Source organism: Saccostrea cucullata, unplaced genomic scaffold (genome assembly GCF_032062105.1).
Source record: "Saccostrea cucullata isolate Sc308-1 unplaced genomic scaffold, CSIRO_AGI_Scuc_v1 ctg1183, whole genome shotgun sequence".
In the NCBI taxonomy this organism is placed as follows: Eukaryota; Metazoa; Mollusca; class Bivalvia; order Ostreida; family Ostreidae; genus Saccostrea; species Saccostrea cuccullata.
Genome location: NW_026938384.1, coordinates 90,001 through 104,404, shown reverse-complemented (window position 1 = coordinate 104,404; position 14,404 = coordinate 90,001). Strand labels below are relative to the sequence as shown.

The 14,404-nt window shown below is 32.5% G+C and overlaps 2 protein-coding genes across 3 annotated transcripts in view; one reads left to right on the top strand and one right to left on the bottom strand.

Annotated features, from left to right (window-relative positions):
- Positions 1-4,567: 4,567 nt before the first annotated feature.
- LOC134250101 (uncharacterized) lies at positions 4,568-11,989 on the bottom strand. 2 transcript variants are annotated; one of them, XM_062732454.1, is made up of 15 exons: positions 11,582-11,989; positions 11,027-11,107; positions 10,350-10,421; positions 10,058-10,219; positions 9,814-9,912; positions 9,553-9,672; positions 9,297-9,416; positions 8,890-9,009; positions 8,623-8,742; positions 8,356-8,475; positions 8,088-8,207; positions 7,768-7,991; positions 7,586-7,663; positions 6,329-6,506; positions 4,568-5,157 (listed from the first exon to the last, which is right to left on the bottom strand). In XM_062732454.1, exons 1-15 carry the CDS (start codon positions 11,781-11,783, stop codon positions 5,042-5,044), a joined length of 1,932 nt encoding a protein of 643 aa, XP_062588438.1. In that variant the 5' UTR covers positions 11,784-11,989; the 3' UTR covers positions 4,568-5,041. The 2 variants fall into 2 exon arrangements, with proteins under 2 accessions (XP_062588438.1, XP_062588439.1); XM_062732455.1 differs by lacking the exon at positions 8,088-8,207.
- A 131-nt stretch (positions 11,990-12,120) lies between these two features.
- Positions 12,121-14,404, top strand: part of LOC134250096 (uncharacterized) — a 10,830-nt gene continuing 8,546 nt past the window's right edge. Inside the window, exon 1 of the mRNA XM_062732448.1 lies at positions 12,121-12,533. Coding sequence (XP_062588432.1) covers positions 12,431-12,533 — 103 coding nt within the window. The 5' untranslated portion in view covers positions 12,121-12,430. The remainder of the gene's footprint in view (positions 12,534-14,404) is intronic.

Here is a 14,404-nt window from a genome sequence, read left to right as displayed (position 1 = left end):
TATAAAGTAATGCATGATTAATAATATTTCTCTGAAGGATTTTCATTTAATATGTAAAAAAAACCCCTTTGAGGACCTAATTATAAAAGTTGATAAAAAAATCCTTCAGGTATGACAAAAATACAGGAAAATGGCATGTGACAACATTTGTTGTATTGAAAATGGGGAACTAGTCGTGTTGCTATATCTTTAAATGTGCATTTAAAAATGATATTGGATTTTCATAACTTTTTTCTTAAATACCACAGAATGTGGAGAAAAACAAAAACAAATTGTGATCATGGTTAGTCATATTAAAGACAATTACGTCGCAAATGTAAATAACAAGCTGATATATTTCGTTTGTTTTTTAAACAGTTCTTTAAGACGTTAGCATTTAAAGTATGAAAAGATATTTCAACTTTGCATCAAAACCTTGAAAAATAAGCTATTGTTGGATACTTCCGGTTTGACCGGATGTGATGTCGACGGACGGAAAATTAAGTTTTATGCTCCCAGTGACATATGTTACCCAAAAACTTGTCAAGAACGGCAAAAATATGCATTTCTGACGACTTCCGGTTTGACCGGAAATGACCTCGCTGGACGCATTTTGACGAGTTCAATAGATTGAGCTTGACATTTTCAACAACTTTGCTTCTTGGACATATTACAAATTCTCAATACTTTTTGAGATATCTGGAAAAAACTTTCGGCCCCTCTAGATCCCTTAATTTAGGGGTCAGCCCTTTTTTCGAGATATCATTTGAAAGATCATGTAATTCTGCACAAATTTTGTTCTATATATTTTAACAAAATATTTTTAGTTTAGAAGATAAAAAGCAAAGTATGAGTAAATTTTGGTTCTTTCAAGCGTTCTAATTTTTGACCCCTATATAGCGCCATCTTGAATAGAGAAATCGAAAAACAAAAACCGATGTGCACAACTTCAATCCTTCTATTATCTATAATCAGTAGATTTTCTGCTCCAGATTAAGCCGTCTCTGAGCCTTTGTCTGGAAACGAAAGCCTATAAATTTTCGTTTAAAGGAAAATAACTCAAAACCGGAAGTGACTTTTTGAAATTTTAGTCAATATTCTGATAGAGTTTATAAACATCTATAACCTCTGAAAATTTGAGCGAAATCCGTTGAGAAATGAGTGAGATATGAGGCCTCAAAGTTGCGGTCTAGGAAGTAGAAGAAAAAAAAAGAATAACTAGAGCAAAGCTCGTTGCAAAGCAACGAGTGGGTCTTCCTTCCTAGCGATAAGCAAAAGATTAAATGTTTCTGTCTAGATTGTCAACTTTGCTAACATTCTCTTTTTCGATTTGTCTCAGAAACCCTTACTTGAATTCTTTAATTTGGTGTGAGCATAAGGTCTAAAGGGTACTCTCTCTAACAGCATTCTTGAAATCGTATCCACAACAGTTTAACTTCCAATATTATGACTTTTGATATCGGATATATCATGTTTGTGAAACGTGTCATACTACAGAAACATAAGTGTTTTGCTACATTACCATCTTAAAAATGGCTTTAAAATCATTTAATATACAATATAACTAGGTAAATAAAATAAACAAATTATATAATAATTCAAAAAATCCAAATGTATTTACAATAATGATGAACAATCTTCATTAGTTGCAATCAGTAAGTAGAACAATACTTTTATAATAAACGCACAGAAATGTGTTGTGTATGTTTCGAATTTGCAGCTTTCCACTAGCAACTGGTGGTACCTCAATAGGAGTGTAAAATTCTCTGAAAGGTATATTGTAAACATATTACATATGGCTGTGTATTCTTTTTTAGCGGCTTTGGCGGAATGCAGCAATCACTAAATCAAGTACAAAGCTAAAAGTCTTGTACATAAATATAAATAAGAATATCTACGCTAACTTATTCAAAAGTCAATTCCCACCAAATATTGTACAAGCTAAATATTATACATTTACAGCATTAAAGAAACAAATCTCTTTGAAGGTATTGCCCTGCATAAGAACAATTTGAATCCCCTACACTAAGGATGCTCTGTGCCAAGTTTCACTTTGGTTCTGGAAAATGATATTGTGAAATTTTAGACAATGATGATAATGGATAAAATTATGTTTTTAAAAAATTTACTGGTTCCTTTAGCTCAGATGGGCTAATAAATATGCAACAGGCACAGTTTTGCAGTTGACATTGAAATGCTACTGGACATCTCTTCAATCTTGTTTTAGAAAACTACATGTACATGCCCTATGTACTGAATTCCTTGGAATCATACACATGTTTATGCCTTTAATTAGTTGTATGTGCCAAAATAACAATTTTTTTTACATTATACTGTAAAAAATACACATACATGTATTACAAGATCTTCTATTCCTGCTGAAGACAGAGGATCTATCTTAATCATTAGAATAAGTAAGTCTAAACTTTGAAAGGGAAGACCTTAATAAAGAGGTCAACATGCTACACAAACAAAATATTATTATATTTAAAAATAACATTTATTCCAATGTAATTACTGGTACATGTATTTCTGTTACAAAAACTATTTCACTTGAAAAACTGAGAGCAATTGATATGTTCATATTTGTGGATTTATGTTGTCAAATCAAAATTTAAAAATGATACACAGTGTGTTTAAAAATTGTCTTCACAAACCAAAACTTGACTTATTTTCACTATGCTGTTTATTCCATGTCACATCCAAACAGATGATCTTCTGGCAAATCATGGTCATGCTTGGTATCAAAATTCAGTCTTCAGATGAGTCACACCTATCCAAAAGAAATGAAATTTTTTAATCTATAATTCTTTTACTAATAAATAGTGCAATTCATGAGATTATAAATTAGATTATCAAATTGAGAGATAAGATATTGTCACATTTTCTGTGTATAATTTGTAAATTTTAATGTACTCTTTCATCAATTAAAAGAAGTTTACACCAATTAAGGCAGTCATTTATGCTATTCCCTAATAAGACAACATACAAGTGCAAAGTAATCATGCACTAGTGGGTTTAGGATAATGTGCTAGAGTATTTATGACAACATACTAGCACGAGGTGACAATGTGCTAGCATGTACGTCAGTGATAATATGCCAGCACACTGAATCCAACATGCAGTGAAGCTAACACTCAACAGATTGTTTAAAGTTGTGTTTGCATGATATTTTGTTTTGTGTTAACACAGCAGCGTGTTGTTTAAAGCTGCATTGGAGTGGCAGTCTGTTGAAATTAACATGCTAACACACTGCAACTTCACATCATTGGAACACCATAATTTTAAAACTGACAAACCAATATCTTATGATTACTAACTAGGTAATTGCAACTGTAAATGCTGATTTCATGGTGACAATAATACCGGTAATTCACTGTATATCTGAGAACTGATCAATTATAATAAGGCGTGTCCAGATAGGGCCACTTGCTAAAGCTCAATAGCACTTTCATAAAAGTGTGCCATCTTACCGACACAAAAGACGCCATTAGGCTATCACACAGCTCGCCATCACAACACTGAAAAACACTTTCGCACTAACACAAGTTCGCACCACACGCTGTCACACTAACACACAACACACTGTCACGCTAATACAATTTCACACAACAAAATATCAGGCTAACACGAGTTCACACAACACACTATCATGCTAACACGAATTCGCAAACACGCTGTCTCGCTAACACAAGTTCACACAACACGCTGTCTCGCTAACACAAGTTTTACACAACACGCAGCCCTTGCAGAATATTCCTGAGATGTCCTAAGAAATCCTAAGATAATCTTGAGATTTATTCCTCGGATATCTTGAAAAAATCCTAGGATTAATCCTAAGATTTCCTGAGATGTTTTTGGAACAGGAATTCCTGGGATTTCCTTGGACTGTCCCAAAAGGGGTTCTAGAAAAAATCCCAAGAATCAAAATGCCAAGATTTCCCAGGAATAAAATGTCCCAGGAATACCTGGGAGATTTCCTGAGATGTTTTTGGAACAGGAATTCCTGGGATTTCCTTGGACTGTCCCAAAAGGGGTTCTAGAAAAATCCCAAGAATCAAAATGCCAAGATTTCCCAGGAATAAAATGTCCCAGGAATACCTGGGATATTCTAGGACATTCTCTAAATAAAAATTGTACCAAATGACTAAAACAAAACAATTAATCTACAGTTATTATTTCTGTTAACAAAAATTTAATCATTGCATTAATTGCATTGAAAAAAAAAATACAATAAAAATTTCAGGGTCATAGAGAAATATGCTAAAAATGTACAAATATTTACAGTAGATGTAACAAATTAACTTTTTCACAATTTAATATCTTTATCGTAGATGTAAACTGAAGTATGTAATAAACAATTACAATAATACAGTAACTGCTATTGTATACACCAAATTGGAATTAATAGTTACATTTCAATGTCAATGTAGTAATTTACCACAATAAATATATTTTCTCAACTTTCACAATAATTGGTATAATGCAATACTAAATCAGAATCAATAATTTCATTACAGGGTAACTGTACTAATACACCACAATAGATATTCATAACATTCAATGTTTTCAATTTTTTGTATTTCTACAAAAACGCACTACATCTGGAGCCCTGTGACTTTCATTTTAAATAATATATATCATACTCCAACACTTGATCACTTTGGCAATATTCTTAGGCCAAAAAAAATTAATCAATAGTTTCTCAGACCAAAAAAAATCAAAATTCAATGCAGCAAGCAGCCTTTTTTTTTGAAGCAGGTTTAACACCTTTTTTTAAGCCATTTGTTCAATAAAATGATAATATATACGAATTCTTAATTTTTGTTCCCTGAAATTGGTTGTAATATTTATTCAACTTTAAATAATGTTACTCCAAACATTTATTTAAAAGTTAATTAATAAAATTAAGAAGAAATGTATTATTTTTCTGATAAAAAAGTCCATCTTAGCATTTATGAAGAGGATAATAACTCCTTTAAAATAAAATAAAATAAATAAATTAAAATAAAATAAATTATTCAATGTTGAATTGATGGGGCAGTGCCTCAGAAACTATTGATTAATTTTTTTGGCCTTCCTCCAGCCCACTGTAAGCCCTTCTTATCAATTTCAGTCTGTCTCTGATCTTTCCCCTCACCACAGCTAAATCTTTTCCAAAGTGTTTGCACAAAGCTTCTGAAAAGTGAAATAAATGTTTGTCAACATAAAAGCTTCTTCATATAATGATATAAGCATTTCTCTTTAATGGAAAGAAATTCAGATTTACTGCATGTAAGAATAAAAAGGATGATTATTTTTCAATTACTCTACATAACTTGCATCGATAGAGTTTTTTGAAGAAATATGGACAATCAGTGATCATTTGTATCACTTATGATAAATGATCAATACCCCTGAACTGCTAGGCATTTAAACTGCAGTAAAGATACTTAAAAGAATCGCCAGGGGTGAACAGTTTTACTTCTGGAGATGATGAAATTGTGAAACATTAATAATGATTACAACAACAGACATTTTGATCAGAAAATTTCACTGAGCTATGAGCTTTCTGCGCAGGTAAGAAATAAATGACTTTTTGGGGGGGGGGGGGGGAGGGCTACAACTCCTTAGGATACTCTAATAATGGCGCAGATGCGGCAGTGGATCACTCCCGCACGAATTTCGGCTCAAATTATTAGTAATTATCATCTCTTACCTGGAATCCAAATATGTAATTATGCAAAACATAAGTCGATCCAAAAATATTCACAACGATCCATATATCAATTATTTTTCTTGTGTGTCAACAGCTTAACTTGAATTTATCCGCCATGTTTACTGACCTTGATGGTTTGTATTTTGGGACGGCCAATAAGAATTTAGGTTCTATAGGAGCGGATCTACTAGGAATTCCCTTTTTTTAAGCATACGTATCGCTGTTTGCCCAAAAATAACACTTGAAATGGTTTTATTTATCAATGTTTTTGTAATATATTATAGCACAATCGTTTATAAACATCGACATTTGTTTTATTTGGTTGTTCCAAATTTCAAGCAAAAGTCTCACCACGTCATGCGTGAGCTGTCATGGCTGCTGATTATTGCAGCTGGAAAAGACACAGATTTATTTTACATGGTTTTCGAGTTTAACAGGCTATGTTGTTGACAATGAATAAAAATTCCCTCTTATACAAAGTTTAATGTAAAAATAATTTATTTTGCCTCCAATCACCCAAAAAAAATATATTTGCACCATTACGGAGATGCGATGGAATTATAGCCCTCTCCAGAAAATATCAGATAAAAAAAATCTGAGAGGGCTACATTATTGCAGCTAACACATGGAGTGCAGAGGTTAATAACTTACGTTCAATTTTGGACCTCCTTGTCGAGTCAAGGCCTCTTTTGTCCATGGCCTTCACATTCTTATGCCCCATAACCGATGAATTCATCAGTTCTTGAATGGAAAATGAGTGCAAAAGCACCTGCTTCACAGCCGAAGTTAAGCATGGAGCCTTGCACACCACATTTTCAATCTCCTCCTCCTATAAACAAGAAAAACAAATATAAAAGCCATTCAATCTAGAGATGTTTGTGAAACACTTATGTCCCCCTCCCCATTATGATTAATTGGAATTTTATAAGTCCAACAAGCACAACTCTGTCAAAAATTGCTCCATCCTAACCAAACCAGAGCTTGACCTAGATATTTAATGATAAATCTGCATGCCAAATTTCAATTCAGTGTGAAACATCTGCAAAAAGGAAGAGAAACTGTCCAAGGTGCATAATTCTTTCAAAAAATTGCTTGATTGTGAACAGAACAGAACTTACATATTCTTATGATGGACAAATTAGCCTCTAGACAAAACTAATGTTAATGGTTTATGGAATGTTTGGTTTAAAGTGGTTTTCAGATGATAGGTTCCTCTGTATATTTCTCTTTTACACAGGAACTCTCATTTTTCTTTTTTGTGAATAAACATATTAGTAATAATACTTTAGTGACAATTTTTTGGAAAAAAAAACTATACATTGTTGAGGAACCTCTCATCTGTCCTTAAAACACTTGCTGGAGTAATAAAAAACAAAAGGCCTGTGGGCCACATCGCTCACCAGAACACATGGGCTAGTTAAAAAACACAAATCACCTTATTATCGAAAAGCTTACTTGTTGGGGGATGAGGATTTGTTTTCTAATACTAACTTGAGAATGTCAATTTATCAATAAAGGATAGAAAACTCATGTATAATTTTGCCATACTTGAAAAGAAATTTTTTTTTTCTTAACATATTATTTGATCTCATATTGTTACCCCAATATCATATTTTTTTCATTAATTCATACATATTTCCCCTTGGAAGAGGGCTTGGCTTTTCATTTGAACAAACTTGAATCCCCTTCACCCAAGGATGCTTTGTGGCAAGTTTGGTTAAAATTGGCCCAGTGGTTCCTGAGAAGAAGTCGAATATGTCAAAAGTTTACAGACAGACAGACAGATGGATGGACATGCAGACTAGATACAAAATGTGATCAGAAAAGCTCACTTGAGTTTTCAGCTCAGGTGAGCTAAAAAGCTCAGATGAGTTATTTACATTATGTATCAGTATATGACATACACACCAAAGATGCTGTGGACACTTCAGGCTTTTCAGGGATTGAATTACTTGGGGATGGAGTACTGGTACTGACACGCTTGCACTGAAAACAGTAAATATAGCCTTGTTAAAAAAAGACCAATACCATTTTTAAATGTTAAACTAAGCAGCACCCCCAAATGAGAAGTTGCTTTAAATAAAACTTACTTTGGATTTAACTTTCTCAAGCTCCCTCTCCAGGCTTTCCAATTTCATTTTAAGGAATGAAATCGTGTTGCAGCATTCATGGCAGTTACTTCCATTATACAATGTATTGAAAGCACTAGAAACATGACCCCCTGTCCACTGAAGAGAACTGCAATCTGGATATCTGTACATCATCTCACTCTGGTGACTCCCATATTCATAATCATAGGGACTGATATTATTTGCTACAATTCAATTAAGATTCAATCAGGTTCATTCAAAATTCGAATAATTTTGAGGTCTTTAAATACTGTACTTAATTGATGTGTTTCAATACAAACCTGGCAGCTGAACTGTTGATGGGCTACATGTGAAGGAATCAGGGGTAACTGCTGTGTTACTCGAAGCTCTTGGCCTTCCTGGTGAAAAGTTTCCATCACCATGATCTCCAATAGTCCTTACTTCAATAAACATAATATTTTATAATGCAAACTCCTATGTTATGCCATCATATTCTGCAACTTAATTAAAGAGATTCGTTATATAAAAAACATAAATAATTTTGAGGTCTTCAAATACTGTATTTAATTGATGTGTTACAATACAAACCTGGCAGCTGAACTGTTGATGGGCTACTTGTGAAGGAATCAGGGGTAACTGCTGTGTTACTCGAAGCTCTTGGCCTTCCTGGTGAAAAGTTTCCATCACCATGATCTCCAACAGTCCTTACTTCAATAAACAAAAAAATTGGTAATGCAAACTTCTGTGTTATTCCATCATATTCTACTACTTAATTAAAGCAATTTATTATATAAAAAACATAAATAATTTGAGGTCTTCAAATACTGTACTTAATTAATGTGTTACAATACAAACCTGGCAGCTGAACTGTTGATGGGCTACTTGTGAAGGAATCAGGGGTAACTGCTGTGTTACTCGAAGCTCTTGGCCTTCCTGGTGAAAAGTTTCCATCACCATGATCTCCAACAGTCCTTACTTCAATAAACAAAAAAATTGGTAATGCAAACTTCTGTGTTATTCCATCATATTATACTACTTAATTAAAGCGATTTATTATATAAAAAACATTAATAATTTGAGGTCTTCAAATACTGTACTTAATTAATGTGTTACAATACAAACCTGGCAGCTGAACTGTTGATGGGCTACTTGTGAAGGAATCAGGGGTAACTGCTGTGTTACTCGAAGCTCTTGGCCTTCCTGGTGAAAAGTTTCCATCACCATGATCTCCAACAGTCCTTACTTCAATAAACAAAAAAATTGGTAATGCAAACTTCTGTGTTATTCCATCATATTATACTACTTAATTAAAGCGATTTATTATATAAAAAACATTAATAATTTGAGGTCTTCAAATACTGTACTTAATTAATCATCACCATGATCTCCAACAGTCCTTACTTCAATAAACAAAATATTTTATAATGCAAACTTCTATGTTATGCCATCATATTCTGCAACTTAATTAAAGAGATTTGTTATGTAAAAAACATAAATAATTTATTTAATTGATGCGTTACAATACAAACCTGGCAGCTGAACTGTTGATGGGCTACTTGTGAAGGAATCAGGGGTAACTGCTGTGTTACTTGCAGCTCTTGGCCTTTCTGCTGAAAAGTTTCCATCACAATGATCTCCAATAGTCCTTACTTCAAAAAACAAAATATTTTATAATGCAAACTTCTATCATATTGTAAAATTTAATTAAAAGAGATTCAATAAATATAAAAAAATAAATAAGTTTAAGGTCTTCAAATAATGTACTTAATGTCTTTCAATACAAACCTGGCAGCTGAACTGTTGATGGGTTACATGTGAAGGAATCAGGGGTAACTGCTGTGTTACTTGGAGCTCTTGGCCTTTCTGCTGAAAAGTTTCTATCACCATGATCTCCAACAGTCCTTACTTAAATGAACAAAAAATTTTGTAATGCAAACTTCTATCATATTGTACAATTTAATTAAAAGAGATTCAATAAATATCAAAAAAATAAATAAGTTTAAGGTCTTTAAATACTGTTCTTAATTAATGTGTTTCAATACTAACCTGGAAGCTTAAGTGCTAATGGGCTACTTGTGAAGGATTCCGGGATGACTGCTGTGTTACTTGCAGCTCTTGGCCCGTTTGTTTCTCCACCAGGCGCAACTTTAAAAAATAAAAAAAATTGTAATGCAAATTTTAATAAAGTTATTCCATGATATGTAACTACTTATTTTATACACTCTAAAAATATAAATTCAAAAAATCTTGATGTCTTTCAATTTTGTAATAAATCAATGTGTTTACAAACCTGGAACAGTCAGTGATGATACAGGATTAATCTGATTTGTGTTGGAATCATTCAATTCATTGTCATTTACTAGTGAGATGTTACCACTAGCAGCTCTCATCTTCAATATGGCGGCAGCAGCCGATCTCTCAGGACTTTTTTCATTTGTTACATTTGTCTTTGCTTTAATAAAAAAAATCAGATCTTCTGAAAATATTCTACTGAAGTAGGAAAAATTAATTCATAATTTTGTTTGTGACTGTCATACCTGCTTTTATTGTGGATTTTTATAGCTTCAACTATTTCAACCTACCTTTTTTGGAACTATTCTCTTTATCTTCAATATTCTTTTTTCTTTTTTTAGTTTTAATCTCAGGTAGACACTCTGAAAAATAAACAAATAATTTGAAGAGGCAAAAGGTTTAGACTTATAGTCGAAAATATACCAGATGAGGAATACCACCTGGGGTTGGTCTTAAAATTTATAGATCAAGAGTTTGAGTTATCAAAAGTCCAGAATTTTCAGTTTGTTGACTGGTTTTAATACTAGTTTTACTGGACGTAAAAATTTTCATTCTTTTCCATGCAATTACTGACCTTAAACACTTTTTTCTTTTATAAAACAATATTTTTAATATGAAAAGATTTTTTTTTCAAGTAATCAAAATGTGGACCCCATATTAAATATCAGTGTGGACTAGTAAAACTTATTAAGGTAAGGGCCCAATTGTGGCCCCCAACAGTTTCAATATTATTCACAACCCTTAATTATTTGGTCTGTTCTTAAACTGTGGTTGGTCTCTGCCTGGACATTGATATCAACACATGAAATTTGAACCAAATGAATCTATTATTTGTCGATCTATTATTTTTTAATTAAAGCAGTATTTAAATTTATATGTATTTTTTATATCAATTAATAGTTTCAGTGAGTGTTTTTGTTATGAGTAGTTTGAGATGTGGTAAACATATCATTTTATGACAAAATACCTGAAGTTTCTTCAGTTGAAACATCATCAGTCTGTGGCCTCATTACTCTTTCCATTAAAGGTTCCAGATCTTTTCTGGAAGCTAATAAGCAAACAATATTTTTTAATCTACCATACCAAAAATATTTCAAATGAAACTAAAATAAAAAAATAAGAAAATAGAGAGACTTGAAACCTATACATTAAGAACTACAACAGCCCCACCCCCCCTTTTATAAGCCTTTTCAAATTGTCAGTACAGATCTGTTACAGTATTAATTCATCATCCTAAAAATGTACCAGATTAGTCCTGCACCCCCATTATGTCACCCAGTACTTGCTGTAAAGTTAGTCTAACTACCTTTCTTCAAGGAATTAAAAAAATCGTTATTTTTCTGCTTCTTTGCATGTTATTGTCATAATTTAGGCAGCTATATAAAACATTTGAAAAATTGACTGAGTTTTTGTGCTAAATTGTTAAACTTCAGTGTTGGTCCATGTCATTATCTATGTTTTTAATTTAATTAAATAAATATTATAAAATTTTGTTTCACTGATAGAACCCTTAAGTTCTTACCTCCAACTCCGTGAATTATGAATGGCCACTCGCCATTGGCACCGGGATATTTACTCCTCCCAACATCACCTTTATTATAGCTATTCCAAGCTTTCTTTGGCGAGATAATATGTTTCAAATGTAGAATTGACACTTGATTGCCATCTGTGGGCCATTCCATCACAGCATATTGGACTTGTTCATGCATTTCGGAACCTGACATTTTTTTCAGAAACCCCGCGTTTTCATTATCTTCTGTCGTTTTGCGCCTCTCGATGAAGTATCGCGAGAGGATGCTGAACACCTGGTATACGGATTTCGTATCACACTTAGAAACTGAGACCACAGAAGGAGCATTAAAATAATTATAGGTCAGATTGAGTGGAGAACAAGTTAAAATACTTTTTTTGCAACAAAAAATACTATTTTCAAACAAAAATTGTATAAAAATATTAATCAAATGTGATTGTGTTCTTCTAAATTTATTTGTGTAACAGTGCATAATTGGTCTATGCACGATAGAAGAACTTCTAGAAAGTTCGCGCGAGATGATGCTGAACACACGGTGGAAAGGTCATTTTTAACCTGTGAGAAGTGGTCCGACGTTCTTTTATGAAAAGAAAATTTACGAGATTTATTTTCAGTACCGATGTGAATAATTTACTGCTAAAAACACAAAATTCTTTTTTACATGAGCAAACCTTACACTTAAAATAAATGAAAAACAGTTGGATTCGTCATATACATGTACATGTATCACGTAAGTCGTTGAACATTTATTTCTCGGACACGATTTGTGGGGAGACCGTCAAACAGCATGGATAATGGCGGCCCAGAGAAAACAGAACAACTGCTGCTACATCATGGATAATGGCGGCCCAGAGAAAACAGAACAACTGCTGCTACATATGCCATCAAATATTGTCTAGTAAACAAAGACTTAATTCTCATCTAAAAGCTTGTCATGATATATGTAAGTAAATTGAACTGTTTGCAGAAAACGAAAATTTTTATTTTGGTTGTAAATGGAATGAATCCACGGTCCTACTAAACAGAGTACGATAGAGAACTGTAGAGTACGCTAGTAATATTTTATAATTTAATGCAATTAAACTTCGTTTTGTATGTTTTTCTACTTTAATTAAACATATTGAATATATATTTTAAGAAAAAATTGTACAGTATGTTTTCTTTATTTTAGGAGTTATTTCAATTTTTGATTTCAGGATACGGTTGATCGTTTGATCCCGATCTAATTTAACTTGAACATGTTAAAATGTCTCAATGTGAATGTGAAAAATATTTACACATGCAATTAATTTCATATTTGATAAAATTTAGATGTAAGTCTTTAGTAAGAAAGTCTGAAACAAAATAATAATCGAGATTGGGGTATTAGCTATTGGTATACCGTATAACTTAATGCGTTCAATTACGGATGTTATTTTCTTGTCAAAATACCGCTAAAAACAAATATATTTGAAACAAATATTGCAATATAAGTTTATAATAATGTTAAATCAAGTTGTACAAACAAAAATAAAGAATTTAATTGCATTAGATAACATAATTTTTCTAGCGTACTCTAAAGTACTCTATCGTACTCTAGCCTACTCTGTTTAGTAGTACCCATGAATCCACGTCCAAATAATGTAAACAGACCCAAATTTTGGCATTCATTAGTTTTTCTGAAACCCGGATTGATCCCAAGGAAGTTTAGGAACTTGAAAGGGATCAATCCTCTAATAAATGGGCCTACACAAAAGGTTGTCACCAAAAGCTAATTCTTTTAAAGTATCTTCAAGTGGATTTACAATATTTGAAACTGAAATAAAAATTTGCATATTTTGTACGATATTAATTTGTCGTTCAGGATTAATATGTTCTACGGTGCGACCGTTGGGGCGAGCGCAATTACCTTTACACAGCTTTATTTTATTTCTAAAGGAATCGGGATCAAGATTCCGAACTTTTTGGAAGTTTCTGACAAAATCGGAAATACCCGAGCCGTGCAAGTGACGAAAGTATGACGTCAAATAAAAAGTCTTGTAGACTTAAAACGCAAACGATAGTTTTGTGGCAAGAATATTGCATAAAAACGTTGTTTGTAATTTTTTTCAAGTAAGTTGTTGCTATGTTCTAGCCTTCTGGTAACTATGCACCGCAAAGGATTACTGGGATATTAGAATTTTTTCACGTGGTCAGATAAAAATTTCTTGTAACAATGTGCAGATTTAAACCCGAATTTCCTCCGTTCGTACATGTAAGTCTATTGAGCTCGCTACGCGAGCGGCGCTTTGCGCCGTCTCGCTGCGCTCGCTATAATTTATTCCAAAAAGCTGTTATTATTGATACTTATATAAGACCTGAGTATTATAATCACAAGCTACAAGAGGATACATCATACAATTGTTACTAATGGTCATGGTCATGTAAAGAAAGTACTTGTAAAACAATGATATAAGCAGAGAGCAGATAGTCGGCGACTATCGTAACAACACTAGTATATAATCAAACATTTCATAATGAAACTTTTTTTTAAGAAGTGTAATATCATTGATCATGTTATGGATCAGATAAATATACTTAAGGATTTTATATTAACTTTAAAGCCATATATGGCGTATGTACAATGAATATTATTGGACTAAAATTATAAAAACTTATTATTTGTATCATTACTTTATATAAAGATGGAACTTTTCCGTAAATTACAAAATCTAAATCAAATGCGTTAAAAAGATATCTCAATTTAATTTGAATTCTCAAAAATTTTCTCCGACTTGGAAAGAAATGCAAAAGATTTAAATAACACTTTACAGAGAATATAAAATCGTATTATTA